The sequence below is a fragment of the Salvelinus fontinalis genome, unplaced genomic scaffold (genome assembly GCF_029448725.1).
Source record: "Salvelinus fontinalis isolate EN_2023a unplaced genomic scaffold, ASM2944872v1 scaffold_0215, whole genome shotgun sequence".
NCBI classification, from domain to species: domain Eukaryota; kingdom Metazoa; phylum Chordata; class Actinopteri; order Salmoniformes; family Salmonidae; genus Salvelinus; species Salvelinus fontinalis.
The window spans coordinates 38,699-62,439 of record NW_026600424.1 but is presented as its reverse complement, the minus strand read 5'-3'; the positions used below and the strand labels follow the sequence as shown (position 1 = coordinate 62,439).

At 45.6% G+C, this 23,741-nt stretch overlaps 1 protein-coding gene and 1 long non-coding RNA gene across 32 annotated transcripts; both read left to right on the top strand.

Moving 5' to 3' along the window:
- Positions 1 to 8,527: 8,527 nt before the first annotated feature.
- Positions 8,528 to 21,527, top strand: LOC129844733 (40S ribosomal protein S21-like). Of its 2 annotated transcripts, none has more exons than XM_055912797.1 (6): positions 8,528 to 8,615; positions 10,945 to 11,026; positions 11,947 to 12,010; positions 12,240 to 12,311; positions 19,454 to 19,509; positions 21,464 to 21,527. In XM_055912797.1, the coding sequence occupies exons 2-6, from the start codon at positions 10,977 to 10,979 to the stop codon at positions 21,471 to 21,473; spliced, it is 252 nt and encodes an 83-aa protein (XP_055768772.1). In that variant the 5' UTR covers positions 8,528 to 8,615; positions 10,945 to 10,976; the 3' UTR covers positions 21,474 to 21,527. The 2 variants fall into 2 exon arrangements, with proteins under 2 accessions (XP_055768772.1, XP_055768774.1); XM_055912799.1 differs by lacking the exon at positions 8,528 to 8,615 and adding an exon at positions 8,622 to 8,720.
- LOC129844734 (uncharacterized) lies at positions 12,318 to 19,447 on the top strand. 30 transcript variants are annotated; one of them, XR_008757966.1, is made up of 3 exons: positions 12,318 to 12,625; positions 12,927 to 18,745; positions 18,789 to 19,447. It is a non-coding gene; the product is annotated as an uncharacterized LOC129844734 (long non-coding RNA). The 30 variants fall into 30 exon arrangements; XR_008757984.1 differs by having other exon boundaries at positions 12,927 to 18,836; positions 18,923 to 19,447; XR_008757990.1 differs by lacking the exon at positions 18,789 to 19,447 and having other exon boundaries at positions 12,927 to 13,710; positions 13,797 to 18,446.
- Positions 21,528 to 23,741: the final 2,214 nt, after the last annotated feature.

Below are 23,741 nucleotides of genomic sequence, written 5' to 3'. Positions count from 1 at the left end.
AACTGAAACTAAACTGAATTTCTAATTTAATTTTTTTTATTAATGAATAGAAATACAAATTAATATCAAAACACTAAACTATAAAAATCTTGGTTTTAATACAGCGCAATGGGCATTTCAATTAGTTGGGTTGGGAAAAACATTTTCTCTTTTCACAATGGTACATTTCATGGAGGTATTAGACGGGCGATATGGGAGAAACACAACAACAAAGCCACTTTTTTTGGTAAATGCCCCAAAATTGATGTGCCAATGCCAGATTACACCTTTAAAGTTCAATGATGCAAATCATGGTGCCAGCTATTGATGATGGTCTCTCATCACATGCTTTTAACATCAGACAGAACAGAAGATTTTCTGCTCCGAGACAAACGCTAATTGCAATTATCATCAGCTTGATCAGGGACCTCTACAAATCAAAATCAAATCAAACGTAATTTGTCAAATGTGCCGAATACAACATGTGTAGACCTTACCGTGACCTTACCGGGGGGTGTCAATGTAAACAGTCCGGGTGGCCATTTGATTAATTGGTCAGGATTCTTATGGCTTGGGAGTAGAAGCTGAATGGAAGCCTCTTGGACCTCGACTTGGCACTCCGGTACTGCTTGCCGTGCGGTAGCAGAGAGAACAGACTATAAGTAGGGTGACTGGAGTCTTTGACAATTGTTTGGGCCTTCCTCTGACACAGCCTAGTACATAGGTACTGGATGTCAGAAAGCTTGGCCCCAGAGATGTGCTGGGCCATACGCACTACCCTCTGTAACACCTTACGGTCAGATGTTGAGCAGTTGTCATGACAGGCGGTGATGCAACCGATCAGGATGCTCTCGATGGTGCAGCTGTAAAACTTTGTAAGGATCTGGGGACCCATGCCAAATCTTTTCAGTCTCCTGAGGGGGAAAATGTGTTGTCGTGCCCTCTTCATGACTCTCTTGGTGTGTTTGGACCATGATAGTTCGTTGGTGATGTGGACACCAAGGAAGTTGAACCGCTCCACTACAGCTCGTCAATGAGAATGGGGGGCGTGTTCGGCCCACCTTTTTCTGTAGTCCACGATCAGCTCCTTTGTCTTGCTCACATTGAGGGAAAGGTTGTTGTCCTGGCACCACACTGCCAGGTCTCTGACCTCCCTATTATCTGTCTCATCGCAGTCAGTGATCAGGTCTACCACTGTTGTGTCGTCAGCAAACTTAACGATGGTGTTGGAGTTGTGTTTGGCCACGCAGTCGTGGGTGAACAGGGAGTGCAGGAGGGGACTAAGCATGCACCCCTCAGGGGCCCCAGTGTTGAGGATCAGCGTGGCAGATGTGTTGTTACCTACCCTTACCACCTGGGGGCGGCCCGTCAGGAAGTCCAGGATCCAGTTAAAGAGGGGGGTGTTTAGTCCCACGGTCCTTAGCTTAGTGATGAGCTTTGTGGGCACTATGGTGTTGAACGCTGAGCTGTAGTCAATGAACAGCATTCTCACATAGGTGTTCCTTTTGCCCAGGTGGGAAAGGGCAGTGTGGAGTGTGATTGAGATTGCGTCATCTGTGGATCTGTTGTGGTGGTATGCGAATTGGAGTGGGTCTAGGGTATCCGGGAGGATGCTGTTGATGTGAGCCATGACCAGCATTTCAAAGCACTTCAAGGCTACAGACATGAGTGCTACGGGGCGGTTGTCATTTAGGCAGGTTACCTTCGCTTCCTTGGGCACAGGGACTATGGTGGTCTGTTTGAACCATGTTGGTATTACAGACTCAGTCAGGTAGAGGTTGAAAATGTCAGTGAAGACACTTGCCAGTTTGTCCACGCATGCTTCGAGTACACGTCCTGGTAATCCATCTGGCCCTGAGGCTTTGTGAATGTTGACCTGTTTAAAGGTCTTGCTCACATCAGCTATGGAGAGTGTGATCACACAGTCGTCTGGAACAGTTGGTGCTCTCATGCATGCTTCAGTGTTGCTTGCCTCGAAGTGAGGATGAAAGGCATTTAGCTCGTCTTCTAGGCTCGTGTCACTAGGTAATAGTTTTCAAGCCCTGCTACATCCGACGAGTGACAAAGCCAGTGTAGTACAAACAAACGGCGTGGGATTCCCTCTCACCGCAGCATAGGGAACGAAAACAAATGCGAATTACCATTATCAGCAGTTTGATCAGGGACCTCTACAAACAAATGATGTGGGGTTTCCTCTCACCGCAGCATAAAGAAACTTTTCAATGGTATTCCCTCTGTGGTCTGGTTATTGCAGTAGAGAGTAGGTTGAGGGTTCCCTCGCCAACACAACACTGGGTGGTATTTTCTGAGAGACTCTACCATTAGTATCTGTGGTCTGTGTATTCTTTACATATCATTTCCATGGCCAGGCCTGTGTGTGTGTGATGTAGTGGAGGATTCCCTCTAGCTGACCACACTGTGTGTGCTTTAAAGCCAAATAGAGACAGGCTACTGTGCCAGGTGTTTAGCATGTGTTAACTATGGCATACCTAGTAGAACAAAAGGTAACTATGGGGCACCTGTTTGTGGAATACATTATGCTTTATCAATGGTGCATTGTCATGCATTATCGATGGCGCGTTATCGATGGTGCATTATCGATGACACGTTATTGATGGTGCATTATCGATGGCGCGTTATTGATGGTGCATTATTGATGGTGCATTATCGATGACGCGTTATTGTTGGTGCATTATCGATGGTGCATTATCGATGGTGCATTATCGATGGTTCGTTATCGATGGTGCATTATCGATGGTGCGTTATCAATGGTGCATTATCGATGGCACGTTATCGATGGTGCAATATCGATGCCGCGTTATTGTTGGTGCATTATCGATGGCGCGTTATCGATGGTGCATTATTAAATGGTACATTATCAATGACGCATTATCGATGTTGCTTTATCAATTGTGCATTATCAATGGCACATTACCAGTGGTGCAAAGGGAAGTAGGCCAAAAGATCTCAAAAAGCAAGACATCACGCCGCGATCCAAAGAAATTCAAGAACAGATGAGAAATAAAGTAATTGACATCTATCAGTCTGGAAAGGATTTCAAAGCCATTTCTAAAGCTTTGGGACTCCAGCGAACCACGGTGAGAGACATTATCCACAAATGGAGAAACTTTGGAACAGTGGTGAACCTTCCCAGGAGTGGCCGGCCTACCAGAATTACCCCAAGAGCGCAGCGACGACTCATCCAAGAGGTCACAAAAGAACCTATAACAACATCTAAAGAACTGCAGGCTCCTTTTTGTTCAGCAGTGGTTTTCGCCTTGGATCTCTGCCATGGATGCCATTTTTGATGAGTCTCTTTCTTCTGGTTGAGTCATGAACCCTGACCTTAACTGAGGCAAGTGAGGCCTGCAGTTCTTTGGATGTTGTTGTTTGCATTGTACCCTGAGCATGTGTCCACCCTCAGCATTGTATTTCAATAGAGGGAGGTGTATTTGTATGTTGGTAGTGGGAGTTATTTGTATTTTTGATGTGTCTTCCAGGTGGCACTCCAACACATAGCCCTAACGTGTCTGAAATATGAGCTCGGTTTCATTGTGAAACCCTTGTTTACAGCCTATATGGAAAGTGGGGGATAGGAGTTACCTCTCTCCATGCTTCAACTCCTACAGAGGAAACCCACGCGTTCTCTAAACAAACAAGCAGAGAGCTAGAGAGAGAGAGAGAGAGAGAGAGAGAGAGAGAGAGAGGAGGGAATTCCACAACACAGAAGAGTAACACATATCTGTAGTCTATGTATAACGGATCAATAGAGATTATACTGTATATGATGTACTGTCTGTGTATGCCTCATCATTATAATGATACACCTGTAACCCTCCAAGTTAAGAAACTGATTAATAACAAACATAGAATATAAACATGTATATCTATTTGTACAACTAGCCAGCACAAACATAAACGAGCACCCCTTCCTACTTTTATTGACATGTATTGAATTTAAACTTTATTTAAACTAGACAAGTCAGTTAAGAACAAATTATTATTTACAATGACGGCCTACCCCGGCCAAACCGTAACCCGGACGATACTGAGAAAAGGATTCCAAAACGGTTCTTCTGCTGTCCCCATAGGAAAACACTTTATCGTTCCAGGTAGAAACCTTTTTGGCTCCATGTAGAACCCAGATATAACCCTTTTGGGTTCCATGTAGAACCCTCTGTGGAAAGGGTTCTACATGGAACCAACATCGACGGGGCTGTAGTGGAGCGGTTCGAGAGTTTAATCTTCCTTGGTGTCTACATCACCAAACATGGTCCAAACACACCCAGACAGTCGTGAAGAGGGCACGACAACACCTTTTCCCCCTTTAGGAGACTGAAAAGGTTTTGTATGGGTCCCCAAATCTTCAAAAAGTTCTACAGCCGCACCATCTAGAGCATCCCGATCAGTTGCATCACCGCCTGTCATGGCAACTGCTCAGAGTTCTATCTGGAACCAAAAGGGTTCTACCTGGAGACAAAAAGGGTTCTTCAACGGGTTCTCTCCTATGTGAATAGCCGAAAGAACCCTTTCAGGTTCTTGATAGCACCTCTCTTTCTAAGAGTGTTAAGGCTGGTGAGTGAAGGGGGTTAACAGCTACAACTAGTTACGTTAGTTGATAAGCAAAGTTCCTATATTATTTTACTCCATTTTGAATGATACATCAAATGTAAAAATATTTTCACTGATTAAAAACCAACTCTCCTTCAATAGCTGCATGTGAATGACAGTTTCTCCAGGCCCCATAGTCTACTTCTAGGATATATAAGAAGTCAAAAAGGACACGTTCTTCGCATTGTTATAGAAACAGCAGGCCAAACAAATGAGAGGTCATCAAATGCCAACATCCTTCATAAGGACGTAAAGACTTAAAGGATTGGATTTTTTTTATAAAGGATAGGATTTAAAAAATGTTTAAAAAAATTATGTAAATGAAATGTTATTAAAGGGTCAAGACACTTTTCTTTTTTTTGGCGATTTCACTTGGTTTTGAGAACCTATCCCCACCCACAATAGTCTGTCTCAGGTCTATTTCAAGTCTGTCTCTAGTCTGTCTCTAGTCTTTCTCAAGTCTGTCTCTAGTCTGTCTCTAGTCTGTCTCTAGTCTGTCTCAAGTCTGTCTCTAGTCTGTCTCTAGTCTGTCTCTAGTCTGTCTCAAGTCTGTCTCTAGTCTGTCTCTAGTCTGTCTCTAGTCTGTCTCTAGTCTGTCTCTAGTCTGTCTCAAGTCTGTCTCTAGTCTGTCTCTAGTCTGTCTCAAGTAGGTCTCTAGTCTGTCTCTAGTCTGTCTCAAGTCTGTCTCTAGTCTGTCTCTAGTCTGTCTCAAGTCTGTCTCTAGTCTGTCTCTAGTCCGTCACATTCAAAACTGTTTGGCAATGACACAGAGTAAAAAGAGTAGAATGTTAGCAAACCAGGGTTCTGGATTTCTAGTCCGTCTCTTACTGGAGCTGGAATATGCATGATGCAATGTCCACAGAATGATGCAAATATTCTGTGGTTACAGAAAGAGCGACCGCTGATCGGGTCACATACATGTGGAAGAAGTCCTGCTGACGTCACATCGGCTATTTATTTATATTTAGGACAGGCATACGTTATCAGGTGCAAGATACCAGACCACTCTGAGCTCCACAGTACTAGTAGCAGTACCAGTAGCAGGAGCAGTAGCAGTAGCAGTAGCAGTAGCAGTAGCAGGAGCAGCAGCAGCAGCAGTACCAGTAGTAGTAGTATTCGGACCAACACTTTTCATTTCTTCAGAAAGACACAGAAGACATTGTTTGAGGCCGCAACATGAAGTTCACCATGATCTTGCTGGTGAGTACACTAGGAAATTAGGCTTTGAATGAATGGGACCTTCTCCCTGATTCAGATTGACACTGTGTAATGCAGAGAACCACTATTTGATGATACTTAATGTAACGTATGTGAAATGGCTAACTAGTTAGCGGTGGTGCGCGCTAATAGCCTTTCAATCGGTGACGTCACTCGCTTTGAGACCTTGAAGTAGTGGTTCCCCTTGCTCTGCAAGGGCCGCTGCCTTTGTGGAGCGATGGGTAACGATGCTTCGTGGGTGGCTGTTGTTGATGTGTGCAGATGGTCCCTGGTTCACTCCCGGTTCGGGGTTCGGGCCCAGGGGACGGTCTAAAGTTATACTGTTACATTAACATAGTTCCTCCTATAGTTGTGTAATAACCCTGTAATTACTCTAGTGATGCCATTGGGTTGACGTCCTATCATTACAATCAAAACAAACAACCCTTTAAACCAATTAGGCCAACTGCTATCCAACTACAAAAGTGATGACTAAATTCCAATCAACTCCACTGCAATAATATGATTGTAAATCCCTACAGAGTGTGCGTGTTTGATGTATAGTATTGAGTAGTCTGTGTAGGGTGTAGGTGTGAATGGACCGTATGTGTGCATCCCAAATGGAACACTATTCCCTATGTAGTGCACTACTTTTGACCAGAGTCCTATGGGCAACTAATCAAAAGTAGTGCACTACATAGGGAATAGGGTGCCATTTGAGACGCTCAATATGTTTAGGGTAGGATCTGACACTGTTGTCTTTTTGGTCGTTCAGGGTTGGTGTGTCTGTCTAGTGGTACACACTCTGTGCAGCGCCAGCAACCCTTAAATTCAGCGCAAACTCCCCTATTTAGACTGACCCAAGACGGACCAGCCCATCTGGCATTTTGCCAGAACTGCCTTTTGGCCTGTCCGTTTCTGGATCTGACAACATTTCTTTTTTCCCCCCTGTGAATTCAGGGTCTGCTGCTGTCATGTCTAGTCGTTCTGTGTAGAAGTTCTCAATCCCACTGCTGTCCTGCCAGTGAAAGGTGCAGAGTTGTGAATCACCAACACGGACAGACGCAACCGACGGTTACCGACCATACCGCTAAGATTGAGGAAACCTCTCTGGCCCCCTGGAATTACACGTGAGTAGTTAATAGACCAGGGTTCAAATGACCTACCCCCCCCCCCCCCTCCCCCCTCCAGAGTAAAAGTAGCAGCAGTTGTTGATATTTTCTGTTACTAAGCTGATTCCTTTGTCTTTGATTCCTTCCCTTTCAGAACCAGCAGCAACAACAACCGGACCCCAATTGTCATCAGGAATGCCACCTGCTCGAAATGTATGGTCAAAGGACTGAAGGCAGTCCCGATTCAATACGAGATGGATGTTTATCACAGAAAACTATGTGGAAGTACATTTGTTACTTGTATGTGTCCTTGTACGGTTAATGTAGGCTGCACCTGTGTGAAAGAGAATAAGTGTCACAGCCTTTCTGCTAGATGTCTTCCTGAGCAGAGGAGTGTATAGGCCTACTGTGTAGTGGACATCCCCCAAAATGAACCCTATTCCCTATTATAGTGCACTACTTTAGACCAGATAACCAATTACTGCTGTAATATGTGCTGTAGTATGGATGCTTCCAAAGATCTATTACTATTATCTGCTATTACTCTAGATTTACTCAACCTCCTTACTTGACCTGTGATATGTGATTGTCTTACCGACCTTAGTTGAATGCACCGACACTAGGTGGCTCTGGATCAGAGAGTCTGCTAAATGACTCACTACTGTAGTGGCTCTGGATCAGAGAGTCTGCTAAATGACTCACTACTGTAGTGGCTCTGGATCAGAGAGTCTGCTAAATGACTCACTACTGTAAGTGGCTCTGGATCAGAGAGTCTGCTAAATGACTCACTACTGTAAGTGGCTCTGGATAAGAGAGTCTGCTAAATGACTCACTACTGTAGTGGCTCTGGATCAGAGAGTCTGCTAAATGACTCACTACTGTAAGTGGCTCTGGATCAGAGAGTCTGCTAAATGACTCACTACTGTAGTGTCTCTGGATCAGAGAGTCTGCTAAATGACTCACTACTGAAGTGACTCTGGATAAGTCTGCTAAATTACTCACTACTGTAAGTGGCTCTGGATAAGAGAGTCTGCTAAATGACTCACTACTGTAGTGTCTCTGGATAATAGAGTCTGCTAAATGACTCACTACTGTAGAGTCTCTGGATAATAGAGTCTGCTAAATGACTCACTACTGTAAGTGGCTCTGGATAAGAGAGTCTGCTAAATGACTCACTACTGTAAGTGGCTCTGGATAAGAGAGTCTGCTAAATGACTCACTACTGTAAGTGGCTCTGGATAAGAGAGGCTGCTAAATGACTCACTACTGTGGTGGATGTAATGAATACCTATGAATTCCTTGTCTTTTTTCTTTCTTGTCAATTGTTTTCTTCATATTGAAGGTGAAGGAAAAAATCTGTTTATTGCGTATTTGATTGATTGTATTCATAAATATATGTCAAACAATATTATGTATTTTTCAACAACAACTGGTTATATACCTAATAAAATATTATACCTGTTAAACTTGTTTATCGAATCTGTATCAAACGGATAGACACTTAGTGATGTTCATGCTTATTGTGAGACCGGTATTACTCTTGTCAATCTGATTCCCTCTATTTAGTATTTCTATGGTATCGAGTTTTTAAAAAAGGAACATTTTATACGTTTTTTTAAGCGCCCATAGGAAGTAATTGCTTGCGACACTAGTCAAACTGGTTTTAACTTCCGGAAGCTATTCTCTCCCTTTCCTGTCAGCCATTTGTGATAAACGGTGAGAGGAATTTTCCCTGTTGTACAAATACGAAAATACTGTACTATTATCAACCGTGGATGTCGATTTCGTGAAATAATATTTTGCTAAACAGCTCCGCCTACGGTAATACTTTGTTTGGTTTGAATGCTGACGTTATTTTTTATACATTTTATGGTAAAATACAGGCTGCATGCTACCGCTGTTTGCCACATGCTGGAGCCGTCGGCGTCAACGCAGATTTCACATGGCTTCGTAGCCACTAGTCAACTAGTAGAAAATATCAACTAGAGACATCGTTTTCGGGGAAAACTGGGTCTTATTACATTCTTACTATAATACGCGCAGTATTTATTTTTCCTAACTCGTGCAAACTGCTAGTCATTTTCAGACTAGTAAACGTTAGCAAGCGTACGTAAATGTAGCTAGCCATTTGTAGGGTGTGAGAGCTTTGGTGATGAAATGTCACTTCCTTATGTTATAAAGTACATTTTACCAAGGCAAATTATTCTGAATCCTTCAGTGGTGTCTCTAACATATCCAAAAAGTCAGATTTCGGAACCTAATATTTCCGATAATAAGCACTGAGCTCTGTTACCGCTTTCTCACAGCAACTTTTTTGGATTTGACATGTTATGATTGTCGGTCTGTTTCCGATGCGTCGCAAAATTAGCATTACGGTCTGAGTAAATGTAAAAGGATAGACAAAGAGTTCGCGTTACTCTCAGTGCTCCGTTAACAATTCAGAGATACGTTTGTTCTGGTGAGAAATCTTTGAGAGAAAAAAACCATCAAATCTAATTTTATTTGTCAAATACACATGGTTAGCAGATCTTAATAAGAGTGTAGCGAAATGCTTGTGCTTCTAGTTCCGACCGTGCAGTAATATCTAACAAGTAATCTAACAAATTCACAACAACTACTTAATACACACAAATGTAAGGAATGAATAAGAATATGTACATATAAATATATGGATGAGCAATGGCCGTGTGTCATAGGCAAGATGGTATAGAGCAGTTTATATACATATGAGATGAGTAATGTAGAATATGTAAACATTATTAAAGCGGTTTTATTTAAAGTGACTAGTGATACCTTTATTAAGTCCATTTTATTAAAGCCAGATTTGAGTGTATGTTGGCAGCAGCCACTCTTATGTTAGTGGTGGCTGTTTAACAGTCTGATGACCTTGAGATAGAAGCTGTTTTTCAGTCTCTATGTCCCAGCTTTGATGCACCTGTTCTGACCTCCCCTTCTGGATGATAGCGGGGTGATTGTTGTCCTTGATGATCTTTTTGGCCTTCCTGTGACATCGGGTGGTGTAGGTGTCCTGGAGGGCAGGTAGTTTGCCCCCGGTGATGCGTTGTGCAGACCTCACTACCCTCTGGAGAGCCTTACGGTTGTGGGCGGAGCAGCCCGACAGGATGCTCTTGATTGTGCATCTGTAAAATAGGAGTTTCGTAATATAAAACGCCTATACTAAAATATGAAAATGCGACAAAGATGACGAGTTAAACAGTGAGCCTGTCAATTAGCCTTCATTCTCGCACAGCGTCCAGCCTAGCTTACCAATGCTATTTTCCCATTTTAAAAAAAACTTCTCTAGACTCCATTCTTTGTCATGTTAATTTTGTCATTCCTGCAAGGGTAGAAACTCCAATAATTTAAAAATGGATTATGGAGATTTGCAATTTGGACCGTTGGTTTTCATAGATGAGTATATTTTATTTAACACGGCAAGTCAATTAAGGACAAACTCTTATTTACAATTTACTTTCTAACCCGGACGACGCTCGGCCAATTGTGCACCGCCCAGTCACGGCCGGATGTGATACAACCTGGATTCGAACCAGGTACTGTAGTGACACCTTTTGCACTGAGATGGAGTGTCTTAAACAGCTGCGCCACTCGGGAATAATTTTATATGTATAATTGAATCGACTTTCAAAGCGCTGGTAGTACCTTTTTAGATTTCTGTCACTTAAAGCAGAACCGTGTAAGCATGAGCTCTGCTAGTACGCAAGTAGTTTCATCTTGTGCAACATGCATGAGGCGATCTAAATCTGAACGTAATTACCACCGCTATGAAACGGTTACGTAATTATACGTTCCCGTCTTCACATTCCCACAACTAACACGGACAACCGGTAAAAAAGAAAACGTGTTATTTTATTCAGCATTCTGACTTGTGGAGGTCGCGAGAGGAATGTTTTTTTCTTTTCTTTTTATGCCCGACCAACAACTTAATGAAATTCAATGTCTGGTTTCCGGGCTACAATACACTGACATTCTGTGTGAGACTAACAGGCCTAATGTTTTATGAATCATTTTCCTTTGCTACTCACAGATCCAGTTGACCGATCATCACCCAAAATCAGAATGCAGAACGACGCCGGTGAATTCGTGGACCTGTACGTCCCACGTAAATGGTGAGTACCCAGAGTGCCCCTGTGTTATGGAAGCCTGTGGTAGCGGACTAGCTAGCCCAGAAAACCCACCGTTGATTTTCTTTGAATTGTACGTCAGGCATAAATGAGCATTTGGATCTGGAAAGTTTTCTCTACAAGCCAGAATGCAGAATAAAATTTTATATTTTTTTACCCCTTTTTCTCCCCAATTTCGTGGAATCCAATTGGTAGTTACAGTCCCATTGCTGCAACTCCCGTACGGACTCGGGAGAGGCGATGGGACAGGAACATCCCTGCTGGCCAAACCCTCCCCTAACTCGGACAGCGCTGGGCCAATTCTGCGCCGCCCCATGGGTCTCCCGGTCACGACCGGCTACGACAGAGCCTGAACTTGGACTCAAACCAGAATCTCTAGTGACACAGCTAGCAACTGCGATGCAGGGCCTTAGACCACTGCGCCACTCGGGAGGCCCGATTTGTAAAAAAAATTATATTTTAATATACTTTTACGGTTGTCTGTGCTGTTGGTCCTTTTGGCGGTAGGAATTTAAGACGGTATATCCAAACGTATTTATGCCCGACGTTAAATCCAATGAAATTTCAACGTCGAGTCTCCTGACAACTAACCTGCTTGTTAGCTGACCCGTCTCTTATGCATTCTTTGTTCTTCAGGGTTTTAGAGCAGGTATCTGTAAAGCATTGTGTGACAACTTGGCGTATAAAAGGGCCTTATTAAATACAGTTGCTTAAAGTGTACCTTTTTTATTTTTTATTCCTGAACAGTATGCTCTCTCTGCAGTAGCTAATGCGTTAGAATGAATAATACCTTACAGATTGTGATATGATTAGTTTTAATATGTATCGCTAGCTAACTTTACAGCGGCGAAGAAAATACCCCTTTCTAATTCCATTTATTATAATTTTTTTACTTCGTCTTTCAGTTCTGCAAGCAACAGGATCATTGGAGCCAAGGACCACGCTTCCATCCAGATCAACATTGCTGAGGTCACTGATGACAAAACTCTTTCGAGGCGAACTCTTCATAAAACATTCTGAAACGTTGCGTCTTGCTTAACGCACCCACCCCCCCTTTTGGGGCCGGTAGGGAATAGTGTGCCAATTTAGGTCGCTGCCTGTACCGTCTTCATTGATCTGCTGTGTTAACGTAACGCTCATTACTACTGTAAGATCTCATTGTACTGATTCCATTTCCCCTTTGTCTTTTCTATTGCAGGTTGACAAGGTAACCGGTCGCTTCAATGGTCAGTTCAAGACCTACGCTATCTGCGGTGCAGTCCGTAGAATGGTACGTTTCCTCTTTCTCCTAGGCTACGGTTGTACATTTCTGCCCACTGTACATTTCTGCTAGAGGAGTCTGGGTTTTTCTGCTTATTCCCTCCTGATTCCCAGAGTTCCCCCTAACCAGGATATCTGGAATACCTGGGAGTTTAGGGAAAGTTACCATCATTTTGGAACACTACAAGGCGTGTCCTCTCCTGTAGTGTCTAGTAGAGAACTGAGATGGTTTGAGGCCCAGCTGTAGTGTCTAGTAGAGAACTGAGATGGTTTGAGGTCCTCTCCTGTAGTGTCTAGTAGAGAACTGAGATGGTTTGAGGTCCTGTCCTCTCCTGTGGTGTCTAGTAGAGAACTGAGATGGTTTGACGTCCTCTCCTGTAGTGTCTAGTAGAGAACTGAGATGGTTTGACGTCCTCTCCTGTAGTGTCTAGTAGAGAACTGAGATGGTTTGACGTCCTCTCCTGTAGTGTCTAGTAGAGAACTGAGATGGTTTGACGTCCTCTCCTGTAGTGTCTAGTAGAGAACTGAGATGGTTTGACGTCCTCTCCTGTAGTGTCTAGTAGAGAACTGAGATGGTTTGACGTCCTCTCCTGTAGTGTCTAGTAGAGAACTGAGATGGTTTGAGGTCCTCTCCTGTAGTGTCTAGTAGAGAACTGAGATGGTTTGAGGTCCTCTCCTGTAGTGTCTAGTAGAGAACTGAGATGGTTTGAGGTCCTCTCCTGTAGTGTCTAGTAGAGAACTGAGATGGTTTGAGGTCCTCTCCTGTAGTGTCTAGTAGAGAACTGAGATGGTTTGAGGCCCTCTCCTGTAGTGTCTAGTAGAGAACTGAGATGGTTTGAGGCCCTCTCCTGTAGTGTCTAGTAGAGAACTGAGATGGTTTGAGGTCCTCTCCTGTAGTGTCTAGTAGAGAACTGAGATGGTTTGAGGTCCTCTCCTGTAGTGTCTAGTAGAGAACTGAGATGGTTTGAGGTCCTCTCCTGTGGTGTCTAGTAGAGAACTGAGATGGTTTGAGGCCCTCTCCTGTAGTGTCTAGTAGAGAACTGAGATGGTTTGAGGCCCTCTCCTGTAGTGTCTAGTAGAGAACTGAGATGGTTTGAGGCCCTCTCCTGTAGTGTCTAGTAGAGAACTGAGATGGTTTGAGGTCCTCTCCTGTAGTGTCTAGTAGAGAACTGAGATGGTTTGAGGTCCTCTCCTGTAGTGTCTAGTAGAGAACTGAGATGGTTTGAGGCCCTCTCCTGTAGTGTCTAGTAGAGAACTGAGATGGTTTGAGGCCCTGTCCTCTCCTGTAGTGTCTAGTAGAGAACTGAGATGGTTTGAGGTCCTCTCCTGTAGTGTCTAGTAGAGAACTGAGATGGTTTGAGGCCCTGTCCTCTCCTGTAGTGTCTAGTAGAGAACTGAGATGGTTTGAGGTCCTCTCCTGTGGTGTCTAGTAGAGAACTGAGATGGTTTGAGGCCCTCTCCTGTAGTGTCTAGTAGAGAACTGAGATGGTTTGAGGTCCTGTCCTCTCCTGTAGTGTCTAGTAGAGAACTGAGATGGTTTGAGGTCCTCTCCTGTAGTGTCTAGTAGAGAACTGAGATGGTTTGAGGTCCTGTCCTCTCCTGTAGTGTCTAGTAAAGAACTGAGATGGTTTGAGGTCCTGTCCTCTCCTGTAGTGTCTAGTAGAGAACTGAGATGGTTTGAGGTCCTCTCCTGTAGTGTCTAGTAGAGAACTGAGATGGTTTGAGGTCCTCTCCTGTAGTGTCTAGTAGAGAACTGAGATGGTTTGAGGCCCTCTCCTGTAGTGTCTAGTAGAGAACTGAGATGGTTTGAGGTCCTCTCCTCTCCTGTAGTGTCTAGTAGAGAACTGAGATGGTTTGAGGCCCTGTCCTCTTCTGTAGTGTCTAGTAGAGAACTGAGATGGTTTGAGGCCCTGTCCTCTCCTGTAGTGTCTAGTAGAGAACTGAGATGGTTTGAGGTCCTCTCCTGTAGTGTCTAGTAGAGAACTGAGATGGTTTGAGGTCCTGTCCTGTAGTGTCTAGTAGAGAACTGAGATGGTTTGAGGCCCTGTCCTCTCCTGTAGTGTCTAGTAGAGAACTGAGATGGTTTGAGGCCCAGCTGTAGTGTCTAGTAGAGAACTGAGATGGTTTGAGGTCCTTTCCTGTAGTGTCTAGTAGAGAACTGAGATGGTTTGAGGTCCTCTCCTGTAGTGTCTAGTAGAGAACTGAAATGGTTTGAGGTCCTCTCCTGTAGTGTCTAGTAGAGAACTGAGATGGTTTGAGGTCCTCTCCTGTAGTGTCTAGTAGAGAACTGAGATGGTTTGAGGTCCTGTCCTCTCCTGTAGTGTCTAGTAGAGAACTGAGATGGTTTGAGGTCCTCTCCTGTAGTGTCTAGTAGAGAACTGAGATGGTTTGAGGTCCTCTCCTGTAGTGTCTAGTAGAGAACTGAAATGGTTTGAGGTCCTCTCCTGTAGTGTCTAGTAGAGGAGAACTGAGATGGTTTGAGGTCCTGTCCTGTAGTGTCTAGTAGAGAACTGAGATGGTTTGAGGTCCTGTCCTCTCCTGTAGTGTCTAGTAGAGAACTGAGATGGTTTGAGGTCCTCTCCTGTAGTGTCTAGTAGAGGAGAACTGAGATGGTTTGAGGTCCTGTCCTGTAGTGTCTAGTAGAGAACTGAGATGGTTTGAGGCCCTGTCCTCTCCTGTAGTGTCTAGTAGAGAACTGAGATGGTTTGACGTCCTCTCCTGTAATGTCTAGTAGAGAACTGAGATGGTTTGAGGCCCTGTCCTCTCCTGTAGTGTCTAGTAGAGAACTGAGATGGTTTGAGGTCCTCTCCTATAGTGTCTAGTAGAGAACTGAGATGGTTTGAGGTCCTCTCCTGTAGTGTCTAGTAGAGAACTGAGATGGTTTGAGGCCCTGTCCTCTCCTGTAGTGTCTAGTAGAGAACTGAGATGGTTTGAGGTCCTCTCCTGTGGTGTCTAGTAGAGAACTGAGATGGTTTGAGGCCCTCTCCTGTAGTCTCTAGTAGAGAACTGAGATGGTTTGAGGTCCTGTCCTCTCCTGTAGTGTCTAGTAGAGAACTGAGATGGTTTGAGGTCCTGTCCTCTCCTGTAGTGTCTAGTAGAGAACTGAGATGGTTTGAGGTCCTCTCCTGTAGTGTCTAGTAGAGAACTGAGATGGTTTGAGGCCCTGTCCTCTCCTGTAGTGTCTAGTAGAGAACTGAGATGGTTTGAGGCCCTGTCCTCTCCTGTAGTGTCTAGTAGAGAACTGAGATGGTTTGAGGTCCTGTCCTCTCCTGTATTGTCTAGTAGAGAACTGAGATGGTTTGAGGTCCTGTCCTCTCCTGTAGTGTCTAGTAGAGAACTGAGATGGTTTGAGGTCCTCTCCTATAGTGTCTAGTCGAGACCTGAGATGGTTTGATGTCCTGTCCTCTCCTGTAGTGTCTAGTAGAGAACTGAGATGGTTTGAGGCCCTGTCCTGTAGTCTCTAGTAGAGAACTGAGATGGTTTGACGTCCTCTCCTGTAGTGTCTAGTAGAGAACTGAGATGGTTTGAGGCCCTGTCCTCTCCTGTAGTGTCTAGTAGAGAACTGAGATGGTTTGAGGCCCTGTCCTCTCCTGTAGTGTCTAGTAGAGAACTGAGATGGTTTGACGTCCTCTCCTGTAGTGTCTAGTAGAGACCTGAGATGGTTTGAGGTCCTCTCCTGTAGTGTCTAGTAGAGAACTGAGATGGTTTGAGGTCCTCTCCTGTAGTGTCTAGTAGAGAGCTGAGATGGTTTGAGGTCCTGTCCTCTCCTGTAGTGTCTAGTAGAGAACTGAGATGGTTTGACGTCCTGTCCTCTCCTGTAGTGTCTAGTAGAGAACTGAGATGGTTTGAGGCCCTGTCCTCTCCTGTAGTGTCTAGTAGAGAACTGAGATGGTTTGACGTCCTGTCCTCTCCTGTAGTGTCTAGTAGAGAACTGAGATGGTTTGAGGTCCTGTCCTCTCCTGTAGTGTCTAGTAGAGAACTGAGATGGTTTGACGTCCTGTCCTCTCCTGTAGTGTCTAGTAGAGAACTGAGATGGTTTGAGGTCCTCTCCTGTAGTGTCTAGTAGAGAACTGAGATGGTTTGAGGTCCTCTCCTGTGGTGTCTAGTAGAGAACTGAGATGGTTTGAGGTCCTGTCCTCTCCTGTAGTGTCTAGTAGAGAACTGAGATGGTTTGAGACCTTGTCCTCTCCTGTAGTGTCTAGTAGAGAACTGAGATGGTTTGAGGTCCTGTCCTGTAATGTCTAGTAGAGAACTGAGATGGTTTGAGGCCCTGTCCTCTCCTGTAGTGTCTAGTAGAGAACTGAGATGGTTTGACGTCCTCTCCTGTAATGTCTAGTAGAGAACTGAGATGGTTTGAGGCCCTGTCCTCTCCTGTAGTGTCTAGTAGAGAACTGAGATGGTTTGACGTCCTCTCCTGTAGTGTCTAGTAGAGAACTGAGATGGTTTGAGGCCCTGTCCTCTCCTGTAGTGTCTAGTAGAGAACTGAGATGGTTTGAGGTCCTCTCCTGTAGTGTCTAGTAGAGAACTGAGATGGTTTGAGGCCCTGTCCTCTCCTGTAGTGTCTAGTAGAGAACTGAGATGGTTTGAGGTCCTGTCCTCTCCTGTAGTGTCTAGTAGAGAACTGAGATGGTTTGAGACCTTGTCCTCTCCTGTAGTGTCTAGTAGAGAACTGAGATGGTTTGACGTCCTGTCCTCTCCTGTAGTGTCTAGTAGAGAACTGAGATGGTTTGAGGCCCTGTCCTCTCCTGTAGTGTCTAGTAGATAACTGAGATGGTTTGAGGTCCTCTCCTGTAGTGTCTAGTAGAGAACTGAGATGGTTTGACGTCCTGTCCTCTCCTGTAGTGTCTAGTAGAGAACTGAGATGGTTTGAGGCCCTGTCCTCTCCTGTAGTGTCTAGTAGAGAACTGAGATGGTTTGAGGCCCTGTCCTCTCCTGTAGTGTCTAGTAGAGAACTGAGATGGTTTGAGGTCCTCTCCTGTAGTGTCTAGTAGAGAACTGAGATGGTTTGAGGTCCTCTCCTGTAGTGTCTAGTAGAGAACTGAGATGGTTTGAGGCCCTGTCCTCTCCTGTAGTGTCTAGTAGAGAACTGAGATGGTTTGAGGTCCTCTCCTGTAGTGTCTAGTAGAGAACTGAGATGGTTTGAGGTCCCGTCCTCTCCTGTAGTGTCTAGTAGAGAACTGAGATGGTTTGAGGCCCTCTCCTGTAGTCTCTAGTAGAGAACTGAGATGGTTTGAGGTCCTGTCCTCTCCTGTAGTGTCTAGTAGAGAACTGAGATGGTTTGAGGTCCTCTCCTGTAGTGTCTAGTAGAGAACTGAGATGGTTTGAGGTCCTCTCCTGTAATGTCTAGTAGAGAACTGAGATGGTTTGAGGCCCTCTCCTGTAGTGTCTAGTAGAGAACTGAGATGGTTTGAGGCCCTGTCCTCTCCTGTAGTGTCTAGTAGAGAACTGAGATGGTTTGACGGCCTCTCCTGTAATGTCTAGTAGAGAACTGAGATGGTTTGAGGCCCTGTCCTCTCCTGTAGTGTCTAGTAGAGAACTGAGATGGTTTGAGGCCCTGTTCTCTCCTGTAGTGTCTAGTAGAGAACTGAGATGGTTTGAGGTCCTCTCCTGTAGTGTCTAGTAGAGAACTGAGATGGTTTGAGGTCCTCTCCTGTAGTGTCTAGTAGAGAACTGAGATGGTTTGAGGTCCTCTCCTGTAGTGTCTAGTAGAGAACTGAGATGGTTTGAGGTCCTCTCCTGTAGTGTCTAGTAGAGAACTGAGATGGTTTGAGGCCCTCTCCTGTAGTGTAGTAGAGAACTGAGATGGTTTGAGACCTTGTCCTCTCCTGTAGTGTCTAGTAGAGAACTGAGATGGTTTGACGTCCTCTCCTGTAGTGTCTAGTAGAGAACTGAGATGGTTTGAGGTCCTCTCCTGTAGTGTCTAGTAGAGAACTGAGATGGTTTGAGGCCCTGTCCTCTCCTGTAGTGTCTAGTAGAGAACTGAGATGGTTTGAGGCCCTGTCCTCTCCTGTAGTGTCTAGTAGAGAACTGAGATGGTTTGAGGTCCTCTCCTGTAGTGTCTAGTAGAGAACTGAGATGGTTTGAGGCCCTGTCCTCTCCTGTAGTGTCTAGTAGAGAACTGAGATGGTTTGAGGTCCTCTCCTGTGGTGTCTAGTAGAGAACTGAGATGGTTTGAGGCCCTCTCCTGTAGTGTCTAGTAGAGAACTGAGATGGTTTGAGGCCCTGTCCTCTCCTGTAGTGTCTAGTAGAGAACTGAGATGGTTTGAGGTCCTCTCCTGTAGTGTCTAGTAGAGAACTGAGATGGTTTGACGTCCTCTCCTGTAGTGTCTAGTAGAGAACTGAGATGGTTTGACGTCCTCTCCTGTAGTGTCTAGTAGAGAACTGAGATGGTTTGAGGCCCTGTCCTCTCCTGTAGTGTCTAGTAGAGAACTGAGATGGTTTGAGGTCCTCTCCTGTAGTGTCTAGTAGAGAACTGAGATGGTTTGAGGCCCTGTCCTCTCCTGTAGTGTCTAGTAGAGAACTGAGATGGTTTGAGGTCCTCTCCTGTAGTGTCTAGTAGAGAACTGAGATGGTTTGAGGTCCTCTCCTGTAGTGTCTAGTAGAGAACTGAGATGGTTTGAGGCCCAGCTGTAGTGTCTAGTATAGAACTGAGATGGTACATATTCCCACTGGCAACAACTGTAACTGTGATCGTAACGTCCAGGTTCATGTGACTGAGACGGAACTGTCCTTCCGTAGTCTTTGATTTCCTATGTTCTGATCACACCCCTGTTATGAGATGTTACGTTGTAGTTACTCCACAATACTAACCTCAATGTCCATTATAAAACAGATTCCAGATATCCTGTTTGCAATAAGACACTAAAGTCTTTTTTTTAAATTACAACAAACGTGTCAAATAAATAAACTTTGTCCTGAATACAGGGTCAGTGTTATGAGAATGTGAGGCGTGTAAAAAAAAAAGTTGAATGAATCTAATGAATTATCCAGTTCTTCCACATCAGTGATAGATTCTGGAGAGGAAGCCACTTGTAGACAACTGAAATGCCATTGGCATCATTTGATAATGTGCTTTTTTTCCCCTTTGTGATAGTGCTATGAGAAGTGTGTGTGTGTGTGTGTGGTAAACTGTCTTAACGGATCCTCCTGCAGGGCGAGGCTGACGACTCTCTCCTGAGGCTGGCGAAGACAGACAGCATCGTGTCAAAGTAAGTACTGGGTCTGGGCTGCATCCCAAGTGGCGTCCTTAATGCCCTTTGACCCAAGCCCTGTTGACCTGTGCTAATAAGTCTTAAACGCTGGAACGAGCCTCCCTTGATCTGGGAATATGGGTTACTGCAAAAGTACTTAACCCGTCAGTCGACTGGAAACGGTATTAGTCTTCTATCAAAATCAAATTTATTTATAAAGCCCTTTTTACATCAGCTGATGTCTCAAAGTGCTGTACAGAAACCCAGCCTAAAACCCCCAAACAGCAAGCAATGCAGGTGTAGAAGCACAGTGGCTAGGAAAAACTCCCTAGAAAGGCCAAAACTTAGGAAGAAACCTAGAGAGGAACCAGGCTATGAGGGGTGGCCTGTCCTCTTCTGGCTGTGCCGGGTGGAGAGGAACCAGGCTATCAGGGGTGGCCAGTCCTCTTCTGGCTGTGCCGGGTGGAGATTATAACAGAACATGGCCAAGATGTTCAAATGCCTTGTTCAGGGGCAGAACCTGATTGGATTAAAATATTTCCTCTGTTAAAACAGCCCAAATCAGGGAGAATGGGTGTTTCCTGTTCCTGACGATCACAAACTTTATTTTTATCACTAACACTTGTTTTGTTCTAGTCAGCTTTTCCTCGTGTGTAATGCTAGGTTCCCCAGGATTTGTGGAAACATTGTTCTGAAGTAACGATGGACGGCCGTGGGTCTTCGTGTTTACGGCCGTGGGTCTTCGTGTTTACGGCCGTGGGTCTTCGTGTTTACGGCCGTGGGTCTTCGTGTTTACGGCCGTGGGTCTTCGTGTTTACGGCCGTGGGTCTTCGCGTTTACGGCCGTGGGTCTTCGTGTTTACGGCCGTGGGTCTTCGTGTTTACGGCCGTGGGTCTTCGTGTTTACGGCCGTGGGTCTTCGTGTTTACGGCCGTGGGACTTCGTGTTTACGGCCGTGGGTCTTCGTGTTTACGGCCGTGGGTCTTCGTGTTTACGGCCGTGGGTCTTCGTGTTTACGGCCGTGGGTCTTCGTGTTTACGGCCGTGGGTCTTCGTGTTTACGGCCGTGGGTCTTCGTGTTTACGGCCGTGGGTCTTCGTGTTTACGGCCGTGGGTCTTCGTGTTTACGGCCGTGGGTCTTCGTGTTTACGGCCGTGGGTCTTCGTGTTTACGGCCGTGGGTCTTCGTGTTTACGGCCGTGGGTCTTCGTGTTTACGGCCGTGGGTCTTCGTGTTTACGGCCGTGGGTCTTCGTGTTTACGGCCGTGGGTCTTCGTGTTTACGGCCGTGGGTCTTCGTGTTTACGGCCGTGGGTCTTCGTGTTTACGGCCGTGGGTCTTCGTGTTTACGGCCGTGGGTCTTCGTGTTTACGGCCGTGGGTCTTCGTGTTTACGGCCGTGGGTCTTCGTGTTTACGGCCGTGGGTCTTCTTGTTTACGGCCGTGGGTCTTCTTGTTTACGGCCGTGGGTCTTCGTGTTTACGGCCGTGGGTCTTCGTGTTTACGGCCGTGGGTCTTCTCGTTTACGGCCGTGGGTCTTCGCGTTTACGGCCGTGGGTCTTCGCGTTTACGGCCGTGGGTCTTCGCGTTTACGGCCGTGGGTCTTCGCGTTTACGGCCGTGGGTCTTCGCGTTTACGGCCGTGGGTCTTCGCGTTTACGGCCGTGGGTCTTCGCGTTTACGGCCGTGGGTCTTCGCGTTTACGGCCGTGGGTCTTCGCGTTTACGGCCGTGGGTCTTCGCGTTTACGGCCGTGGGTCTTCGCGTTTATGGCCTAGGCCGTTATCAGTATCTTACTGGTGCCATAAATACCTAAACTAACATCGGTCTGGATCTACAAATGTATTTATATTTTTGTGAATAGATGATCAACATCATCCTGGCTACCTGTTGTCATTTTGTGTCTACTTCAACACTGCCAGGTGTAACGTACCTGTTGATGCGTTCTAATGAGTTCTCTCTCTCTCTCTTCCTTACAGGAACTTCTAGTCTGGGACATGCAACTCTGGAATCTCTTTGTAAAATAAAAACATGTCAAATGAATTCGTTTCAAAGTGGCATCATTAGTACTTTAGTTTTGAGACTGGGATGGACAACTCCAGTCTTCAACGGCCTAAAGTGGGGTCACTTTTTTTTTTCCATCAGCAAAACAGCTGAGTTAACTAGCTGCATTCCAAACTGAAGATCATGATTATTGTGGTGCGGTGTGTAAATTGGGACTGGGGGAAATTGTGACACCAATCAGGCCCTTCGAGGACTGGAGTTGCCCATCCTTGGTCTCCTTGATTTGTTTTTGTTCTGGATCCCCATTAGTTCCTGCCAAGGCAGCAGCTACTCTTCCTGGGGTTTATTATGGATTCCCATTAGTTCCTGCCAAGGCAGCAGCTACTCTTCCTGTGGTTTATTATGGATCCCCATTAGTTCCTGCCGAGGCAGCAGCTACTCTTCCTGGGGTTTATTATGGATCCCCATTAGTTCCTGCCAAGGCAGCAGCTACTCTTCCTGGGGTTTATTATGGATCCCCATTAGTTCCTGCCAAGGCAGCAGCTACTCTTCCTGGGGTTTATTATGGATCCCCATTAGTTCCTGCCAAGGCAGCAGCTACTCTTCCTGGGGTTTATTATGGATCCCCATTAGTTCCTGCCAAGGCAGCAGCTACTCATCCTGGGGTTTATTATGGATCCCCATTAGTTCCTGCCAAGACAGCAGCTACTCTTCCTGGGGTTTATTATGGATCCCCATTAGTTCCTGCCAAGGCAGCAGCTACTCTTCCTGGGGTTTATTATGGATCCCCATTAGTTCCTGCCAAGGCAGCAGCTACTCTTCCTGGGGTTTATTATGGATCCCCATTTTGTTCCTGTCAAGGCAGCAGCTACTCTTCCTGGGGTTTATTATGGATCCCCATTAGTTCCTGCCAAGACAGCGGCTACTATTCCTGGGGTCCAGCAAAATTAAGGCAGTTATACAATTTTAAAAACATTACAATACATTCACAACAGATTTCACAACACACTGTGCCCTCCGGCCTCTACTCTACTACCACATATCTACAACACAAAATCTATGTGTGTATAGTGCGTATGTTATCGTTAACGAGCCCGACTTGAAGGATATATTGCTTTCCCGGCCCAAATCCACGTCGTTTGCATGAAGAGAAGACTGAGAAAATGAGGGCAGAGGTCGGGCTGCCTTCTGAGAATTCGTAGGCGATATAATAACCCCCCCACACACCTTCTGTTCTACTAGCTAACATGCAATCAGTGGAAAACAGATAAATCGTCAACCGTCGAATACAGGACTAGGATCGAATCGTACTATACCGGCTCCAGCGCTCGTTGGCTGTGGCAGGGCTTGCAAACTATTACAGAATACAAAGGGAAGCACAGCCGAGAGCTGCCCAGTGACACAAGCCTACCAGACGAGCTAAATAACTTAGATGCTCGCTTCAAGGCAAGTAACACTGAAACATGCATGAGAGCATCAGCTGTTCCGGACGACTGTGTGATCACGCTCTCCGCAGCCGATGTAAGACCTTCAAACAGGTCAACATTCACAAGGCTGCAGGGAGGACGTGTACTGCGAGCATGCGCTGACCAACTGGCAAGTGTCTTCACTGACATTTTCAACCTGTCCCTGTCTGAGTCTGTAATACCAGCATGTTTCAAGCAGACCACCATAGTCCCGGTACCCAAGAACACTAAGGTAACCTGTCTAAATGACTACTGACCCGTAGCACTCACGTCTGTAGCCATGAAATGCTTCGAAAGGCTGGTCATGACTCACATCACCATTATCCCAGGAACCCTAGACCCACTCAGATTTGCATACCGCCCCAACAGATCCACAGATGATGTAATCTTTATTGCACTCCACACTGCCCTTTCCCACCTGGACAAAAGGAACACCTACGTGAGAATGCTGTTTATTGACTACAGCTCAGCATTCAACAACATAGTGCAACAACAAAGCTCATCACTAAGCTAAGGACCCTGGCACTAAACACCTCCCTCTGCAACTGGATCCTGGACTTCCTGATGGACCGCCCCCAGGTGGTAAGGGGTAGGTAACTACACAGCCGCCACGCTGATCCTCAACACGGGGGCCCCTCAAGTGTGCGTGCTCAGGCCCCTCCTGTACTGCCTGTTCACTCATGACTGCGTGGCCAGGCACAACTCCTACACCATTAAGTTTGCTGATGACACAACAGTGGCCAAACATATTACCTCGATACCGGTTACCCCCGCACATTGACTCAGT

What these genes read in the sequence shown, in the direction of transcription:
- LOC129844733 (XM_055912797.1), top strand. Translation starts at nt 10,977, where the DNA reads ATGCAGAACGACGCCGGTGAATTCGTGGACCTGTACGTCCCACGTAAA. An exon ending in CTGTACGTCCCACGTAAATG is followed by an intron (nt 11,027 to 11,946) that starts GTGAGTACCCAG and finishes TTCGTCTTTCAG; the next exon opens with TTCTGCAAGCAACAGGATCA. An exon ending in GCGGTGCAGTCCGTAGAATG is followed by an intron (nt 12,312 to 19,453) that starts GTACGTTTCCTC and finishes ATCCTCCTGCAG; the next exon opens with GGCGAGGCTGACGACTCTCT.